At 44.9% G+C, this 17,441-nt stretch overlaps 5 protein-coding genes across 5 annotated transcripts; 2 read left to right on the plus strand and 3 right to left on the minus strand.

The window, feature by feature from the left end:
- Positions 1-2,013: 2,013 nt before the first annotated feature.
- Positions 2,014-2,916, plus strand: KVR01_004474 (uncharacterized protein; the record flags this gene model as incomplete). The annotated part of the gene is made up of 2 exons (XM_044783676.1): positions 2,014-2,686; positions 2,717-2,916. 2 exons carry the CDS (start codon positions 2,014-2,016, stop codon positions 2,914-2,916), a joined length of 873 nt encoding a protein of 290 aa, XP_044646638.1.
- Positions 2,917-3,327: 411 nt separating this feature from the next.
- Positions 3,328-4,462, minus strand: KVR01_004134 (uncharacterized protein). Its single transcript, XM_044789813.1, has 3 exons — positions 4,357-4,462; positions 3,849-4,304; positions 3,328-3,787 (listed from the first exon to the last, which is right to left on the minus strand). Exons 1-3 carry the CDS (start codon positions 4,397-4,399, stop codon positions 3,420-3,422), a joined length of 867 nt encoding a protein of 288 aa, XP_044646298.1. The 5' UTR covers positions 4,400-4,462; the 3' UTR covers positions 3,328-3,419.
- Positions 4,463-6,520: 2,058 nt separating this feature from the next.
- KVR01_004125 (uncharacterized protein) lies at positions 6,521-11,679 on the plus strand (the record flags this gene model as incomplete). The annotated part of the gene is made up of 4 exons (XM_044784649.1): positions 6,521-6,699; positions 7,341-7,589; positions 10,506-10,703; positions 11,256-11,679. 4 exons carry the CDS (start codon positions 6,521-6,523, stop codon positions 11,677-11,679), a joined length of 1,050 nt encoding a protein of 349 aa, XP_044646289.1.
- Positions 11,680-13,781: 2,102 nt separating this feature from the next.
- On the minus strand, positions 13,782-14,673 carry KVR01_004794 (uncharacterized protein; the record flags this gene model as incomplete). The annotated part of the gene is made up of 3 exons (XM_044794073.1): positions 13,782-14,209; positions 14,265-14,335; positions 14,390-14,673. 3 exons carry the CDS (start codon positions 14,671-14,673, stop codon positions 13,782-13,784), a joined length of 783 nt encoding a protein of 260 aa, XP_044646958.1.
- Positions 14,674-15,394: 721 nt separating this feature from the next.
- KVR01_004222 (uncharacterized protein) lies at positions 15,395-17,339 on the minus strand. The gene is made up of 2 exons (XM_044794318.1): positions 15,807-17,339; positions 15,395-15,745 (listed from the first exon to the last, which is right to left on the minus strand). Exons 1-2 carry the CDS (start codon positions 16,977-16,979, stop codon positions 15,578-15,580), a joined length of 1,341 nt encoding a protein of 446 aa, XP_044646386.1. The 5' UTR covers positions 16,980-17,339; the 3' UTR covers positions 15,395-15,577.
- Between the last annotated feature and the right edge of the window lie 102 nt (positions 17,340-17,441).

Raw genomic sequence — 17,441 nt, forward strand, 5'->3', positions numbered from 1 at the left:
TGGTATGACTGTGTGAGGCTTTTGAACAGTATGGCCTCATAAAACATTACGTGAGACGACTCAACAGAGTTACACATTTAGCGGGAAATTAAAGGTATTCCAGTGTCTCGTTTTATCGCTACGCATATATGAATACTTGTATTCCTTTCGTTGCTGAGGTTGCCTCGTATCCTGAGTCAAGACGAATGCGATTTGCTCAATTTAAATATACTTGTAATAGACCGAGGGTTTGGTCAGAATGTAAGGAAAATACAGTACTTGGAAAGGTGCCTTCTTCCTTTCTCTCGCGGTAGCTGGCAGTGTTAGGGTATTCCGTAAGTTTAGTTCTGATATTTTATATTCTCGAATAAAGAACAGCCAGGCGCTTTGGCTCCACATGTAGGGGGTAGATGTGGAAGACAGACCAGATATCCGTGGACTTATCTCTCTATCCCGAAATCGAAATACCTGTGGTACTTGGGTTCAGAAGCAGGATGGCGTGTTGCCCAGGTGAATTCATGGCGTTATTGGCACTTTCATGCTAGCATGGAGGTGAGATGCAATCACCCCGTGAAAAGTCTCTGCAACTTTGGCCATAAAGGATAGCTAAAAGTATCAAGGTGTGAGGAGCACTCGAAGCCTACCAGCGCGGTGTCCACAAGATGCCACCTATCATCATCAACGGCATTCTAGGAGCATTTATACGGGGCCCAGCTAGCTTGTCTGACTTATGCATAACGAGGACACTTCGTACCTGATCACTACACCTCATCGCGAGACAAACGCCCGCCAAGCCGAATGTACCGGGAATGTCCGCCTAGGTGCTGGTAGTCCGAATACAGTAGATCAACGCTTTTTATATTTGGCTGTGTGGAACACTTTCGGGCTAACAAGCGTGTGCTTGCACGAGCATCTAGAAGTTCGGACGCCCCCTCAGTTAGCCTCCTCTCACCCATGCAAAACGAGGATCCGTGGAACACCTCGTTCTTGGCTCTCTGTTCGTCCGCTGTTGAATCTTCATGGGCTTACATTGATGCGTCGCATGACACCACGACGCCAGGCGACGATCTGCGTTTCGCGCTCACGTAGTACGGTGAGAAGTCCAACCCAAAAATCACACTCTAGACGATTGAGACGTCGTCAACACCAGAGGTGACCCTTCAATGTCAGTGCGCAGGGGTGACTCCCTTATCGTTGGGCCTGGGTAGCAAGGTTGGATGCAGCTGTCCGAATGGGGCAAGCTTGGAGAATGTGCATCCTGGCAAAAGGTTATCTGATGTTTATGTAGCCCAGGATCTAGTTGTGGATAATTGCTCGGATGATTCGGGCCCCGAATGCTTACAAGGACATGTTCCTAGAACTGTCGGGTGTGGCCAAGACATTGTGAAGCCCAAGCTGGTAAACAGAACGAGGCAGGATTCGGTGTAGAGGACGGACGATAAAAATGGCTATCCTTACCATATGAAGTTACCCCAATGTCCCTGTTTCAGCACCCCGTACAACCACAGTGGTAGAATGTTTGTAGCTGCTTGGCGTGGCGTGCAGGCTCAGTTGCAATGCCAAGGTGGAGCGTACGTCAACTGATGTTTGATTGTGGAGATCAGACCCAGCTTGAGACGGATTCCTACATCTCGAGGCCCGGAGCAATCCACACAGGACAACTCTCAACTAATGTTGATCTAGTCTGATATAAGGAAACAGGGTGTTTGGTCACCACGCCAAGACGGATGCAGAAGAAGCCTTGGGACGGAGGCTGAACGACAAAGGGGCCCATGTTACTGATCATCGCGACGAGGCTTCACCTGCATTGGCATCGCCGGTTGCCATGGTATAAGGGCGGATCGACTTCCTCTGTGTCTCGTCTGCCTCTGTGTCTGGTCATCTGTCCGGCTGCAGAACTTTAGAACACGGTCTTTCAATTTCGAATCCAGAGACAGCTGAGCTGTACGTTCTTTTTTTATACCCCCATAATAATTTCCGACCAACAGAAGAATCTCTGCTGTACAGTCATTCCCATAAAAAGAGACCATCAAGATGAAGTACACAACCGTTCTTGTAGTCTTCTTTGTGGCTGCAGCTGCACACCCGTCCCTGCTCTCCCGGCAGCAGCAGCTGAAGAACGCGAATGCTATCCAGATAGCAGCTGCTCAGGGTGCAGCGGCCCAACAGCAACAGGCCGCTGCTGGTCAACAACAGCAACAACAACAAGCCGCAGCTGCTCAACAGCAACAGGGTGCTGCCGGTAAGGATGCGGCTGCTCAGGAAGAGGATGCTGCTCAGGAAGACGCAGCAGCCCAAGAGGATGCGGCCGCCCAGGACGCCGCCGTCGAGGACGTCGTCAACTCATTCAACGCTCTAGATGAGGCCCAGCAAGCCGAGGTCCTCGCCCAAGTTGCTCAGGCCAACGGACAAGCGGCCAACGATCAAGCAGCAGAAGAAGAAGACGACGCCGCCGCCAAGGAGGCCGCGCAGCAAGCAGAGGACGAGAAGGCCCAGCAGAATGAGCAGCAGCAAGACAATAAGGACAACAACAACAACGATAACAACAACAATGACAACAATAACAACAACAACAACAATGAGGGCGGCGACCAGAACGCTGCCGTTAAAGCTATCGCAGCATCAGGTGGCAAGGCCGACGTCAAGGTCGACGGGTCAAAGTCAGATGACAACAACGCCAACATCAACGCGGTAGCACTGGACGATGGTGAGGTCAGCGTGAATGTCGAATGACTAGACTCGCTGGATATCGGAGACTTGAACCTGAACGTGGTGGCTACCAACGGGGCTAAGGTGAACGTGACGATCGACGCTGGGTCGATCGCAAAGTGGATCATGAACGGCGGTGCGGACTGCGCCGAAGGGTGGAAGGCTATGAGGATGGTTGCTACTCGGGGATATTGTTACCAGCAGGTTGCGGGTAATGTTACAGCTTGAGCTTGATCACCGTCCACTCGCTTCGGTATTGCTTCGGCTGTGGCGTTTGATGGCAGTGGGGGGTTCAATACCAATTCAGACTTGACTTCAGAAATGATAATGACTTATTAGACCTTTCGAATTCTTAATGCCCTTGGGCGCTAGTGTTAAATTGTTATGTGATAAACCAATTATTGTCTCCGTCAGATATGAATGTCACTGGTTTTATGCTTTGTGCTACGACCTTTTCTGGCGGCCTGCACCAACGACAAGAGGCACCAAAAACACCGCGCCACCCTGGGGAGACATACTGGCCGCAATCTCTGACTCTTCGATCCACTTCCAGGTTTTTCTGTGACAAAACTCTCTGATTTTTAAGGAACTTGAGACCTTTGCCACAACGATCGGAATAAGAAGTCTTTGATTTTGTATGCGTTCATGCAGCCGAATGTCCCCACCGAAGGAATACCAACTCTAGTCAGCCATAAAGTGCATCCGGACGGTTCATTCACACAATCATCATATCAGACTCTTTCCCGAGAGCCGATCATATGCCGCACATGTGTCCCTTCTACCACTGAGCGGTGCAAATCATCACAAAAGTCCGGCATGTTGTTCAGATAGATCTTATCACTGCTCGCTACCACTGCCTGGCCATAGACGCGTGTGGCTGTGATCCCATTGGAATCTGTAATAGTTTCACCGTCAAGGAGCATGAGAACCACTTTTGTCACAGCATTCAATGGCGTGAAGGCATCTTCGGGAAGTTTGTTCCAGACAGCATCGGGTAGGATCTCAGTGCGGGCGATACTAGGGCAGAGGGCATTCACCCGTATCCCGTCCGAGGTGTAATACCATTCAGCGACGGTGCGCATGAAGCCGAGGACACCATCTGCGAGGGAATCAGCACCAGGTGACTTAAAAAACAAGAGAGAAAAGGAAATGTGACTCGCGTTTGGAAGCAGTGTAAATGGGCGAGAAGTAACTCGGCCAGATCCCGGCGATACTGCTAGTGACGATGATGGAGCCTCGGTCAGGCCCTGGAGACTGCGCCATATAATGTCTCCCAATGCGGACGGTGTTCATGCACCCCTTCAGATTGGTCTCCAAAGCTGACCAGTCTGGTTCGGGCGGTGTCCTGTCGGGTCCGTCGGGCCCGTCGGGTGCGGAATACCAGTCGCCCCGGTCAAAGATGCCTGCGTTGGCAAACACGAAGTCCAGGCGCTGACCGCCTGCGTCAAATGCGGCCTTGAAGGCTTCAGCGAGATCATTGTAGGCAGCAACGTTGGCCTTTCGATAGAAACAGTTCGATGGGAGGCCGCTGGCGTCGTCTTTGATGTCGAACACGTGGATCCTCCAACCTCCTCTTGCTGCGAGAGCCTGGACAACATCGAGTCCTATGCCACTAACTAAAGGAGAATGTTAATCGGTGTGTTGGTTATTTCGAAGGACTTGAATCACCTCCACCGGTTATTATTGCCACCTTCATTTCGGAGTCTGTCATGATTGATGTTCTCAGCGTGTTTTTTCTAAGCCGGCATGGTGTTGTCGAGAGTGCTGATTTAATGGCACAAGAATCCGCTGCCATTTATTATGTTGATGCGAGCCGTGCCGTGAGTGGTCTCTCTACGCCTCCTGATACACGTTCAACGAATAGAATTTCCCTCCAGCCCAACTAACTCCCCAGGTGATCCTCGCTAAACAAGGCAACATTGTTGCCTTCCGCTAGTGGAAGGTCACTGTCCAATACATGCATGTGACGTGCCGACGGCGCTACGTTATCCAAAGTTAGAATAGTAGTGAGAATACAACCTCTAGCATGCTTTGATGTCATTCACTTGCCCTGTCCATCGAATCAAAAGAGATAAGAAGGGCCGAACAGCCGCTTCGTAGGATGTCATTTCCAAGTTCTCGGCCCCAACGTGCCATCAGTGTCATTATGTGGCTTTCTTAATGTGGGAAAACCATCCAAGAGCTGCAGATGACCAGTAATATGATGCTCCCTACCCCGCTCCAAAATTCTCCATGTGGCTTTGGCTGAGGAGTAACTGGCGAACCTTCAGGACGCCCTTGGCTTTGACGTTGCTGAGCCCAGGTGCCCGCTGCCACCAATGGTGTACATGATCTCCCCTTAATTCTTATCGAACAGGCACTTCAAACCTCCTCTAATATAACCTTCTTCCTACCAATGAATTAGCCTCCTTATATCCTTTAAACATTAACCTACATTTTTCAAACATAACACTACAATTAGATACTAAGAGTAAATTTAATTTTATAATTTAATTTTATTATTTAACTTTCTTATTTAACTTTATTATTTAACTTTATTATTTAACTTTATAATTATTTTTATTCTTTAATTTTACTATTTAATTTTATTATTTAATTTTATTATTTAACTTTACTATTCAATTTTATTATTTTATTCTATTAATACTTATAATTATTAATATTATCTTTTTATTAGATTTTAAGTATTCTATATCTAGTAGCATTTCTCTATAAATATATAAACTTTAAATTTATTGTAAGGATCCTTTCCCGGCCTCTCAGAATTTGCTCTGTGACGAGAATAAAGGGACCACCCCGTATTTCAAAGATTTTAAGTGAACTTTCTTGATCAATAACATAGCTAGACTATAAATACCTAGCTATCATGTCGCTCCGGGAGCCGTGGCCTGCTGCGCTCGCACTGAAGCCATGCACATTGGCTTGGCTGTAAAGATCGTCCACAAGAGATATCTCCGACCACTCGGATATCGATACAAATGTGGCCGGCCTTGAGTAGTCAAAGCCGGCTAGGTAGGGTGATCATGGTCCACAGTCCTGTTGTCTCCGAGCTCGCGAAGTAACAACATCAATAAACACGTAGATCCTGTGGCTGTGTAGAGGGTGGTTGATAAGGGCCCTTTCTAAGAGAGTTTTAGATACTGAAAAGCTTACCAAAAACTCTAAACATATATACCTTCGTAGATGTACAGTCTGCTTCTTTATAGATTCGATCTCTGCGGACAGACTGTGGCACTTAGCAGACCACGTTTAAGGAACGGCACATAATCCAACCTGGAGGGATTCCTGTGACAAGACTGTGACAAGAATATGCAAATGGGGTTAATCAATGGCGTCCTAGGCATCCATGGCCCCTTGTAGTCCCAGGGTAGCCGAGTTTGTCTAGTCGCTGAGCCAGCACAGAGCTAAGAACCAACAGCTATTTCTAAAGTTTGGATCCACATGGGATGGCACCGCCCGGGCGGGGCCCAGAAAATTGCTATTGGCCAAGGTCCCGCAAGGCTTTCTCGCTCATTGCATTGGAACGGCGCTGGCTCAGCCAACGTCCATCTTGGCTCGACCAACATCACGGGGCATCGAGCGTCGTGGTCGGACCGTTGAGAAGAATCCAACGGGTTGGGTGGGGCTGGAAACCTTGAACAAGGGTGGGCTAGTATCGGCCAGGCCCAACTCGCGGAACGGGCCAACACCGTGACCTGGGCAGCGAACTTCTCACCAACGGCCCTCCACGAATCCCTTCGCCAAAATTCTGTGTCTTTTTCCATAGATACCACGCTCCCTTTCCCCCTTTCGCTGTCGGTATCGTTCACATACTCTGAGGCTGAACACAAGGATGTCTTCTCTGATCCAAGTCGTCGCGGGCATTGCTGCTGCAACCTATGTGCTGCTGGTCGCTCTGCTCCGCTTCACGCAAGATGGAAAGGAGCCCACTTCGATCAGCGATACCATCCCATTCATTACGCCTATCATCAACATGACATTGAAAGGTGGCGAATTTCACCGTCAGATGAGGTAAATATGGCAAGGCCTAGTCTGCGTGCTAACATCACGGTAACCGGAAGAAAGTGATCCTAATGTCACCTACCGGGGGGAGGGGGGGTCCCTGACATAGGCATATAATTATGTCAAAAATTAATATTTAAACAAAATCTAGATATTATAACTAAATATTAGTAAAAGGCTAATAAAATACTGTTATAGGTAAAATCTGTTAAGGGGTTAATTATATATTAGATTTTAATATTATGTTAGTATATATTAGGAATTCTAAATCTACTAGTATTGAATTTTATAAGTTAATAAGGAAATAAGATTTCCATATTTCCTTAACTTTATAGCTTTATAGACCTAATATATAGTAATAATTAAGTTAAATAATAGCTAATAAATAGTTAGGTTAGGGATAAATTAAAAAAAAAAACTTAATTCTAGTAGGAATTAAACTCCCTTTTTATCTATATATCAAGCCTCTAATAGTATATTAAGAGTATTTCAATAAGTAAATCATATTAAACCGAAAAGCATTATATTATTTAAATATTATATAGTTATATCAATAGTGTATTTATATTTTGAGAGAATGTTAATACTGTTCTAAAATGATAGTACTATTCACTCAATTTACCCCCCTCCCCCCGGTAGGCAGTTCTTAGGGACAAATATAATCTGCCCATCTATACTCTGCGACTGCCTGGGTCGCGCATGTATATCGTCAACTCGGCATCTCTTATCACGGCAATCCAAGCTCAATTCCGAGCCCTCTCCTTCACCGCCATAGAAGCGAACATAGCCGCCAATCTCCTGGGTTGCAAAAAGGAGACCATCGACATCATAGGTCGTGACGTGAATAAGGATCACGGATATCTGATGAGCTTTCCCAAAGAGAACGGATATTCACACCCGTAAAAACGGATGGTACACCCATACAAGCTAGCCCACTAGGGGCCCTATAGGGGCTATAACCAATTAGAGAGCTCTATTTAACATTACCCTAACACCTATCTACCTAAAGTACTTTTTATAGCCTTAACTACCTACCTACTAAATACCCTCCTACCTATAACCTTAACTACTTACCTACTACTAACTATTAGGTAAAATCCTTAAAGAATTTAATATAATTAATTAATTTAATATTAAAGATACTTTTTATTTATTTAAATAGTTATTTTATACCCTTTTTAATAATAATACTAATATTAAATTATTCTAACCTTAAGGTATAATAATAAATAGACTATTTTAATTAAAATACTAATATTACTATTATAAATAGTTACTAATTAACTCTTTTTAACTCTTCTTTTTTAAGACTTTTTAAAGTAATTATAATACTTTTAAGAACTTTAAGGTTAATTTTAATATAATTATAAAATCTATTAAATTTCTTATAACTATCTAAAAGTTTAATTTAAATTAAATATAATTAAGCTATAATTAAAATAGTTAATAACTTTTAATTATTATAATTTATAATATTATAACTATTAAAATTAATTATAAATAATATATACTTATTTATATAATAAATTTAATAAAAAAGTAAAAGCTTATTATTTAAAAGGGTTAGTATATTTATTATAATTCTTAAAAAGTTAAAAATATTTAGTATAGTTAAGTTAAACTAATAGATCCTTAATATAAATTCCTTATTTATATAATCTAAAATCCCTCTATAATTAAGCTAAAAAAACTTAAATAAGTACTTTAAAGGTAATAGCTAAATATTAAGTTAAGGCTAAATATACTAAAAAACTAATTAATAAACTAATAAAAAAAGAAAACTAAAATCTATACTTTAATATAAACCTTACTAGACTTTTTTAAAAAAAAAAGGGTATTAATATTACTTTAATTAATAATAAAAATAATATTATAAGTATTTTTAGTATATTATTAAGTAAATTATATAAATTTAAAAGAATTACTTTATATAATACTTTTTATTAAACTATATTTATATAATAAATAATAAAAAATACTATACTTTTAAGGTATTTATATAACTTATATAAGAAAGAACTTACTTTTATTTTAAAGTATTATTAATAATAAAAAAGTAAACTTTTAATAGTTTTAAAATAAGTTTATAACCTTTTATTATTATTAAACTAATAATCTAATAATCTTTATAACTAATTATAATATTACTTTAATTAATACTCTTAAATATAAATTCCTTAAAGTATATTATTAACTATATATCTTTTATATAAATATAAATATTATTTTATATATTAAAAGAAATAAAAAGCTATTAGTAATAAAGGAAAAGAGAAGGAAATAATTTTAAAAAAAAGCTAATAAAAGAGAGAATCTAGCTTTAACCTTATTTAATATATCTAAAAAATAAAGTTATAATATCTATAAAAGTTTTAATTTTAAAAATATCCTCTATACTTACTAAACTTTATTTAACTTTTAAGTTTATAAAATATTTAATTAATTAAAAGATTTATAATATAACTTAATAGTACCTTTAAAAGAAATTTTAAATTAAATAATAATTATTAATTACCTTTAAATTTAATATATTAATAAAAAAATTATTACTAAATAAACTACCTATAAGACTTATTAAATCCTTAATTTTAATTTATATATAACCTCCTTTATAAAAGCTATATATTAAAAATTAAAAATCTTTTAAGTTATAAAATAAATAATATTCTCTATCTAATTAAAATTATTAATAAAATAATTAAAAATAGTTTTTATACTTTATATCTTAAAAATATACTAAAAATAGCTATTTTTAAAAGTTTAATAAATAAAAGTAATTTAATAAGTTTCTACTTTAAGTTTTATAAATAGTCTTTAAACTTTTATTATAATAAAAGTTATATAATATATATATTTAAAGAATAAATTCTATAAAATAACTATTTATTTATAAGTTATATATACCCTATTTATACTTAATTTAACTTACCCTATATAAATTAAATTACTAATTATAAAAAAGTTAACTACCCTTTAAAAAAGAATATATATAAATCCTATTAATTAAATTATAATCTCTTAATAGTAAATTCTCTCCTTATAATTAATTTACTAATAAAAGTTACTATAATAAAAGAATAACCTTATAAAATAGCTATATTTATTATAAATAAAAGAAATCCTTATAAACTATAAAAGTTAATTATAAATAAAAATAACCTTAATAACTTTTAGTTTAAATAATAGGATAAATAATAAAATAAAGATAATTATAGCTTTTATATAATATATTAACTTAATATTTAAGTAAAATAATAAAACCCTTTAATCCTTAAACTAAATAAACTTGTATAATAAAAATCTAATAAAAACTATTTAATAAAACTAATAGTTAATAATAAAGTTTATATAACTACTAACTTACTAATAGTTAAAGTAATACTATATAAAAATAGCCTTACTAACCTTATTAATAATAATAATATTAATATTAAAATTAATAGTTAAAAACTTTATATAAAAGCTTATAAAATTATTAACTAGCTATTATAAGTTAATTTAATTATAAAGAACCTTATTAGTAATAAAAAAGAGATTTAAAAGGAAATTATAATATTTAAGTATTTACTAAAATACTCTAAACAATAAAAAGAAAGAAAGTAGTAAAACACTAAATTAAAAGTAATAATAAGAGGGTAAGGAATTAAAAATTAATAAGAAAGTATATAGTAAATAAGTATAAATTTTAGTTTTATATAGCGAATTAGTGGTGTAGATTAAGGTTGGTATACTAGGGGTATATCTTTAGGTATACCATCCGTTTTTGTGGGTGCGAATATCCGTTCTCTTCCTAAATACGTCCATACGGCCCTTAGTGCCGGACCTGCACTGGATGCCATGAACAGGAGAGCGATTCAAGTCATTGCCGAGTCACTGGACGCATGGGCCCAGAAGAAGACCACCGAAATCCAACTGTGGCAGTGGGTTCGCCACGAGTTGCTCATGGCGTCGACAGAGGGCGTTTACGGGCCCAAAAATCCGTTTCGTGACCCTGAGATGGAGAAGGCATGGTAGTAAGTGATCGTTGAGCTCTGCTTTTGATCCTTCGCTAATTATCACAGCACTTTCGAACCCAAGATGATGATGTTCATCCTAAAGCTCTTCCCTCAGTTCTCCGCGAGGGACAGCTTCAAAGCACGTGAATATATGGTCGAAGTGTGGGAGAAATATTTCAGCACTGGCTCGCACCTCCAGGGCTCCGAACTGGTAAAGACCCGCGCGAAAATCAACAATGATTTCGGTATCTCCCTGATGGAGACGGCCAGGATCGAGGTTGCAGGGAGTCAAGCCATCATCACCAACACTCTTCCTGGCGCATTCTGGCTGGTTTACCATATCTTCTCTGACCCAGTGGTGCTCGAGTCCATTCGCAATGAGCTTACCAAAGGAGTGCGGGAGGATGACAATGGTGTCTGTACCATCGACATGACCCATGTGAAATCGTCTTGTCCTATCTTGCTGTCTACCTTCAAGGAAACGATGCGTCTGCACTCAACCAGCACGGCTACCCGTATTGCCATGGAGGACTACCGCCTGGGCGACAAGTACCTTTTCAAGAAAGGAAGCACCATCATGATGCCGTCCAAAGTACAGCATACCAACCGAGAGGTGTGGGGTGACACGGTCGACACATTCAACCATGAGAGGTTCGTCCCGGGGGGCAAACGCGTCAACCCGGTCGCATTCCGTGGCTTTGGCGGTGGGACCACGCTGTGCCCCGGACGGCATTTTGCGTCCACCGAGATCCTCATGTTCTCGGCCCTGCTGGTCCTCCGATTTGATCTCAAACCTGCCGATGGCAAGTGGATCAAACCCACAACCGCCAATTCGTCACTGGTGAATGCGATGCCCGTCCCTGACTCAGATATCAATATACAGCTGCGTCCACGGAGTGAGAACACGTGGAGAGTGTCATTTTCTGGATACGACAAGGGAATGGAGATAGCCGCCGAGGACGTGGACGATGCGGTCTCGAGTGGAGGGCATTAAGGGGTGACCTGTGCACTGAACCAGCAAAGGAAATTAGTAATAGATTTGATGGGTCTCAATTGATGGAATGAAACGGAAATTCTTTTTCTGGCGCGTTCAAGGGTTTTGAAAATATACCTAATAGACTTGTATAATACAAAATGGTAACTCAACATTAGATGGTTTCGCTCCTATTCCGTATACGTCTGAGGACATATATGAAAGCTTAACATTAATGTCCCTGTTATATAGATAGCATGCCTTCTTATTAAACAAATGTAACACGTACCCCTAAGTTATCAACCGACCCCCAGGTCTGCGGTTTCCATACAAATCTTCGGGGCATTATGCTGAGCAATCTTCAGCATGGGTATTGGAACCCTTCAAGAGGGTGATGCAAGTCATTGATGTAAATTCAAATATTACTGACTGGTTTTCCTTCTACTCCGTACACGTCCTAAGCCACACACTGCGCTTCCATCCAGTGGTGAACTCTCAAGATCAAGCCGTATAAAAAAAAACGCACGATGCCAACAATGGTGTAAGAAGACTCGGCCTGGACACGTGGCCTTCGCCTTGTGCTGCAGTACCCTAGGGTTCTGTGTTCAATATACATTTTGGGCTCTTGTCGATTCAACGGGAGCTCAGCTGACATGGGCCACAGTTGACTTTAGGGGGTCGCAGCAGCACTTGAGCAGTCCGAGCCTGTTCTCCACCAGCTCAACGAGTAACCCACTGACTGATTTTGACACAAAGTTAGTAAATATTTCCAGTATTTAGAAATTATTTCATGATAGACCCGTCCACCTACAAAATACCACAATTCAACGTTCGGGTCTTTATTCTTAAGGATCTGGCCAAACTGGGTCACTGTTGCAAGACCCGCTTTACCACCAATGGCATAGATGACAGCCCTCCTCGAATCAGGAAGCTGAAAAGCATCGACAAGCTTTTGCGCAGCCTCCGCGTTTTCCTGCTGTCCAGGCTTCTTCTTCTCTTCATCAAGAATTTTCGTTATCGTGTCCTGTAGCATGAGTTTCTCTCGTCTACGGCGGGCCTCCTGGGCGGGAGTTAATGCGAAAGGGTCGGCTTTGCTCAGATGCATGATTGCGATAATCGGTATGGTGTAGTTGATGTCTGAGGCTGTTAGGAATGAATAAATGTGAAGGAATCTGGAATGATAGCTGTGTATGGAAGTGAACAGGTTAATTTGGCTGAGCTGGTTCAGGTAATACAAACCGGCAGTAGCTTGCTTTCTTATATACATCGAGAGCCGGAAATAACATTGAGCGTGGCCTCAGGCCCCACAAGATGGCCTCAGGCCGCCCAACGGCCGCAGCGCATTATCACGCGAGCAAGCCTTAACTATACGAATCATCCCACTTTGCAATTGAGAAATGACCCGCCTCCAGTACTAAATAGAAACAGGCGTCGGTGGCATTGCTGAATTATTCCAATTCAAGGGGATGTGGCTCTTCAGCATACTTCCGTGGTCAAGGGCTTGATTTTCCTCTGCCAGGTACTACTTTGTGGTTTCGTTTTTAATCCCCATACATGTAAAATGTACGTGGCGCCTTCATATAGTGGTAAACACTCAAGATCCAGCGTTGGAAGGAATACAGTGCCAATAACAGTGGAAAGATAATACAGTACGTCTGTGGGCACGTGGCTGAGCCTCGTACCGCACCAGGTACTACTTTATGCACCGCTCAGCAGGGTTCAGCGTCTTCAAATCCGCGGAGAGATGTAGCGGAAGAGCTAGGATTTTGTCTCCCTTGTGAATACCTTTCATTATTTACAAAGTCGCTTCAAATATCAGATGGCATGAACAGGCCCTACGCCCTCATGCAGGCTCTCCTGAAGGCCCAACAAGCTGGGCTCCCAACGCGTCTGGCTGGCCGAGAATCGGTTGGCCATCAGCACCCCATGCCACCGAGCGAGCCATGGTGTATCTTTCACGGCCGCAGTGGCCAGAGCTTATGCTGGTTGCGTGGTAGACGTTCCACGTCTCCGTGCCGTCAGGGCTGTTGAAGAAACTGCACATCGTTATTAGCACTTCTGTCTCCCTCTTTCGCTAACTTAGAAGCCAAAATAAGGGCCGGGGATGTTGGGCATCGAAAGGCTTACGCATTGTGTGCAGTCCCGTAGTTGCCATTCGCCGAGCTGAACAGAGGCCCCGTCTTGGTCCAGGACGACTTCTCGAGGGGGTCGCCACCCTCATACGTGAGGAGGCCTAGCTGGTAGCTAGCGGTGCCGCAGTAGCTAGCCGAGAAGGCGAGGAAGGTCTTGCCGTCGTGATACAGCGGCGCCGGGGCCTCGTTCACGCCGAAGCCGTCGACCTCCCATGACTCCAAGGGCAGCGAGAGCTCGTGCCGGGGCCCGATGCTGCCCGGGGTGTCGAGCGTTGCGATGCAGAGGCCCTGCAGGTCGCTGGTGATGCACGACCAGACGAAGTAGTTCTGGTCGTTCAGGGTGAGGACTGTGCCGTCTATGCCGAACTCGTTTGTGAGGGTCGCGAGGTACGTGTAGTCGTCCCATGGCGACGCGCCACCTTGTCTTGTTGTTAGTTCAGCGTGTCTGCAAATCCTCGCACATGACGGGCTTACCCTCGAGGACCTGAGGTTTCTGGGTATCGCAGCAGGGCCCACATGCCCCAGCTGTGAAGTAGAGGTGCCATCTGTCTCTTGTCAGCGTGCCATTCGAACTCCACGCGTCCCACAAGGTGACTTACACGCCATCCACCTGGTGCAACTCTGGGGCCCACAGCTCGCAGCTTCGCGATGGGTCGTCTGGAGTCCAGATGATTTTGTTCTCGCCCGTCTTGAGGCCCTCGAGGGTCGTGGCCCTGGTGAGCTGGACGTTCTCGTATGTGGTTGTCGTCAGGTAGTAGAAGCCGTCGACGAAAACGATGTGAGGGTCACTCCCCAGCGGCCGTTTCAGAGGGTTTGTGAAGTTGGCTGCATGGAGCCCGGTGAATAGGCACGAGGCCGTGAGAAGAGTACTCAACATCTGCATCTCGACTGCTCGCAGGAGGGCTTTGCTCAACGGGCGTCACGCAGAGAAAATTGAAGCCGCGTCCCTCCCAGTGGCACTTTATAATTATATGAGCCCATGGAGGCACGAACCCCTCATGTCACCTGGGGCCTTTGAACAAGGTCGAATTCCAAGGCGGGATCCATTGTTAACCTCGTCGGATATCCGAGTGGTGAGCTTGGCAACTGGGTTCCAAGAGATTTTCGTCGGACGATCGCCCGAATCGAAGGGCAAGCCGCTGCACGGATCTTCGCGTAATGAGCGTTCTTTGTTTTCTCAGCAGTCTGTCGAGAGTCAAGTCATTTACGCGGACCAGTGACGGGAGACCTTGGCGTCCCCGCGTTCGGGGTGTTCCTAGGGCGGTCGGCGATCACGCGGATGCTGAAGTGGAGCCTCGGTCCGGCGCGTAGGCAATTCGTCGTGAGTAAATGTGACGTCGATCACAATGTTGTTCGTACGCGTATGAATCTATATCCGCACTAAGCCCACTGGCTACGAGTGCCGCCACAAAAGACAAGGCGCATCGCATCGGTCACCAGCACTCAGCCCTGGAGCGAGTCGTGATATCGATCTCGCCCGAATAAGTCACGTAATATACCTACCTAGGTACACTACCGGGACTCAGAGCAGTCCCACCGGACAACTAGGTAATGTTTCTGGATTCCTTCTGGCCTCCCTGCCTTTCTACAGTGTGCAGTTCTCACTCCGTGCATTGTAATATTGTTGATCCGGACTATCTATCATCGCGTCCAATGACTTCGCACGTGCATCCTGGCTTTCCCCAAACCCGGATATGACTAGACCGGGCGAGTTTGTCCACATTTGGGTATACAATACACTGAAGTCTTAAAATGGGGAATTCACAAGCCATAAAGAGTCGTGTCTGCTACAGCCCCGACTTCCAACCACCCTCTTCCGCGAGAATCTTTCCAATCGATCTGCTCGCTGCCAGCAGCTTCCGGTCGCGGTACCTCGGCGCCACGACTGAGATTCCCACAGGCATACCATTCTCTCCTTGAAAGCCAGGAAGGTTGATAATTGGAACATGAAGAGCCTGTGGCGATTTCAGACTCAGATCAGCATCGTGCCTGAAGAATGGATTGTGGTCAACTTACCGTCCATATCAACTGAAAGATGGCGGAGCCCGTGCTCTTGAGCCCGACCGGAGCTTCTCCCGGCACAGACGGAGTCAAGACCGCATCGTACTTGGACAGCAGTGCATCTGCGATTGGCCTGGCCGCAGCCATGCGGTCGAACGCCTCCAGCTGCTCGGCGTGGGTGTGCTTGTGTACGTTCTCGACATGCTCGTGCAGCTGCTCGTGGACCTGGTCCTTGGCCACAAGATAGTCCGGGAGGAACGCAGTCCGGCCGTCGGTCCTAAAGACGACCATATGCCACTTCGGCAGCGCCTTCAGCTCCTCCGGGAACTCGATCTCCTCCACCTCGGCGCCGTGGGCCCTCAGGAGCTCCACGGCCCTGGCCATCGCCGACTCGGTGCCCGGCTCCACGAACCCGTCCCACACCACCGTCTTGACGAACGCGAGCCTGGCCCCCCTCAGCTCGAGCTGCCCGCCGGACCCCGGGAACGGCGGCGAGTCGTCCCTCAGCTGGAGCACGTCGGCCAGCAGCTCCAGGTCCCCCACGGAGCGGGCGTACAGCCCGAACGTGTCGAGGATGACCGAGAAGATCTTCTGCCCCTCGCGCGTGATGGCGTTCCACGTCGGCTTGAGCGCGTAGATGCCGTTGAACGACCCGGGGCGGATGATGCTGCCGCCGGTCTGCGTCCCGAGCGCGATGGCCGCCTGGAAGTCGGCCACGGCGGCGCCGGAGCCGGAGCTGGAGCCGCCGGGCGTCCGGCTCGTGTCGTGGGGGTTGCAGGTCGCGGGGCCCTCGGTGGTGGCGGCGAACTCGGTCGTCGCGGTCTTGCCCAGGATGAGGGCGCCGGCGTTGCGGATGATCATTATGGACCCGGCGTCCACGCCGGTGTTGCTGTCCTTGTAGAGGGGGGAGTTGTGCTGCGTCGGCATGTCCTTGGTGTAGATGACATCCTTGACTGCGACGGACACGCCGTGGAGGGGGCCTCGCTTCTCCGGCGGGACCTTGTCCAGCTGTCTCGCCTGTTCGAGGACCTGTTCTGGGCTCAGGTATGCCCAGGCCTTGACGGCGTCGTCCCTCTCCTTGATATGGGCCAGCAGCGATTTTGCATATTCCTCGACGGTGAATGAGCCGGAGCGTGTGCCCGCTGCGACTTGACAGGCGGTCAGCCTATACAATTCGTTGCTTGCCATCTTGGAGTCCCGGCGGGAAGAGGCGTGTTGAGATGAAGACGAATGAGATCGGCGCCAGGACTGCTTCCGGCAGATGATATCGCCAGATGTTAGACGGTATAGATATTCCGAGCACCCTGATAACCCCCAATCACTGGAGGCCGAGGTTAAGAAATCCCTCGGCGTATTTCCTAATCTGACCGGCCCAGGTTTCAGGGGAAGGTGTATTTAGCCATGTCCTCGACCATGACATGCATTGCACGGCGCAAACGGGTGGGGATAGCGGGGTCTGCCCCGGTGTCGGTCTCGGTAGGTCCATTCCGAACGCCCCGGTGGGCCGCAAAATGTTTACCGCTCGGACCGGAAGCATCTTGACCTCACCCGCCTCGCAGGGTGCTGCGATGACGCTGCACCGAGCATCACAATCTGACTGATCACACTCTCATATCAGTGATCTAGACAGCAGTGGGCCTCGCTTGACCC

Source organism: Diaporthe batatas (assembly GCF_019321695.1).
Source record: "Diaporthe batatas strain CRI 302-4 chromosome Unknown Contig00004, whole genome shotgun sequence".
Classification (NCBI taxonomy): domain Eukaryota; kingdom Fungi; phylum Ascomycota; class Sordariomycetes; order Diaporthales; family Diaporthaceae; genus Diaporthe; species Diaporthe batatas.